The 1,715-nt window shown below is 56.4% G+C and overlaps 1 protein-coding gene across 1 annotated transcript; it reads right to left on the bottom strand.

The window, feature by feature from the left end:
- Positions 1-608: 608 nt before the first annotated feature.
- On the bottom strand, positions 609-1,394 carry tmem271 (transmembrane protein 271; the record flags this gene model as incomplete). Its single annotated transcript, XM_079250274.1, has 1 exon — positions 609-1,394. One exon carries the CDS (start codon positions 1,392-1,394, stop codon positions 609-611), a length of 786 nt encoding a protein of 261 aa, XP_079106400.1.
- Positions 1,395-1,715: the final 321 nt, after the last annotated feature.

The following is a 1,715-nucleotide window of genomic DNA, read 5'->3' as shown; positions in this document are numbered from 1 at the left end:
GCAGATTTAATTCAACTAAACCTTAAAACAAGTGAACCCAGCAGGAGCTCCGGGGGGGGGGGGGGGGGGGGGGGGGGGGGGGGGTCAGGAGCCCCTCCACATCATGATGTGGCAGTAAAAAGCCATATTATTGATGGTAAAAGCAGAACTTAAAAGGCATTGCTGATCTGAGAGGAAGTTTGGGCAGCAGCTCCGTGACTTCAGATGAGGTTAAATACACGTTTTATTCACAAGTAAAAACGTTCACAGCACACATTCAGAACACAAACTCTGCTTTTGTTGTAGGAGCAAGCTGTTGCGTTTCTGGGCCTGGATCTGGCTGCTCTGACTGGGCCTGCAGGCCGACACACACCTGTCTGCTGCCTCAGTCTGACTGGAGATGCTGGATGGAGAGCTGTCAGGCAGATGTGAGAAAACATCAGGATGAGGAGTCAGGTGAAGAAAAACCCTCTGCTGCTGTCCTTTTCTGTAACTTACTGCTTTGTTTTGCAGGGGGGGGGGGGGGGGGGGGGGGGGGGTGTTGGAGGAAGCAAAAAGGAAGGGAAGTGGGGGGTTTTAAAGCATAAAGTCACTGATTGTCACAGCAGAGAGAAGCAGGTCCACAGCGGCTATGTGTTGCATGCCTCCACCGGGAAGATGTCTTCGTAGGCGGGCGGCAGCTCGCTGGGGAGGGGGTAGGAGAAGGGGAAGCAGTGATTAAGCTCCGGGTCGGTTGATGAGTATCCCGGCAGCTCAATGGACGGATGCCCCCCGCTTTGCACTTCAGCACCTGTCTCATCAAACACAGTAAAAACCCCCAGGTTGATGTAAGAGACGGGCTGCAGAGCCGGCGCGGAGCAGTCCCGCTCCTCGCTGAGGATGATCGCCCCGGCGCTCCGCCGCTGTCTGCTCCGGGAGAACCGCGCTGCCTTGTACCTCCTGATGACCAGCAGGTTGAGGAGCCCCAGGAGGCACTCCAAAGTGCTGAGAACTGTAGAGACCACCAGACTCCGCTGGTAGTCCTTCAGCTGCTCGCAGGCACGGTTCTCCACCACGGAGTGAAAGCAGTAATGGGAGAATTTCCTCTCCACCAGAGAAGCCGTGTCTCCGTCCACCACCGCGCCGGAGAAGGCGGTAAGGACCCCCAGCAAGGAGACCACCACCCCGAGCAGGAAGAAATTCCTGCAGCCGGGTTTCTCCGTGCAACAGAGCAGCGAGGAGCCCAGCAGGACCTGGCCCAGTCCCACAAGTAAGCCGGAGTAGAAAGCCCCGGCGGTGGCGGCGAGGTGGAAGTGCGCCTTCACCGCGGATCCCAGAGAGACGCATCTTAATCCAAACACAACTTCGCTGAGGGCGCACGCGAAGAGGAGGGTGCTGGACAAGACGCTGCACACTCCTTTCCCACTCAACTTCATTATATTCCCCCTCTGCCGCTCTCCTCCCCTCTCCGCCCTTCTTCATCCTCCCTCGTCTCCTCTGGAAACACTCTCACATCGGGACATCATCTGCCGGCGTCTCCTCCGGTTCAGCGCGGGCGATCCTCGCCGCTGCGGCGTCTCTCGCGCATCCCCGCCGCCTTACAGGAATCTATTAATAATTAATGACAAAAACGAGTTCCTCTCAGCATTTATCGATAATCCACACACCGATGATGATCCCGGTGGTCCACCTGATCAGACATTTCAGTCACTTTGTAGAGCAGAAGTTTTTATTTCCCCTCCTGAGCAGAAAGTCTC

Source organism: Telmatherina bonti (genome assembly GCF_933228915.1).
Source record: "Telmatherina bonti genome assembly, chromosome: 12".
NCBI lineage: Eukaryota > Metazoa > Chordata > Actinopteri > Atheriniformes > Telmatherinidae > Telmatherina > Telmatherina bonti.
This window is presented reverse-complemented; position numbering and strand designations above follow the sequence as displayed.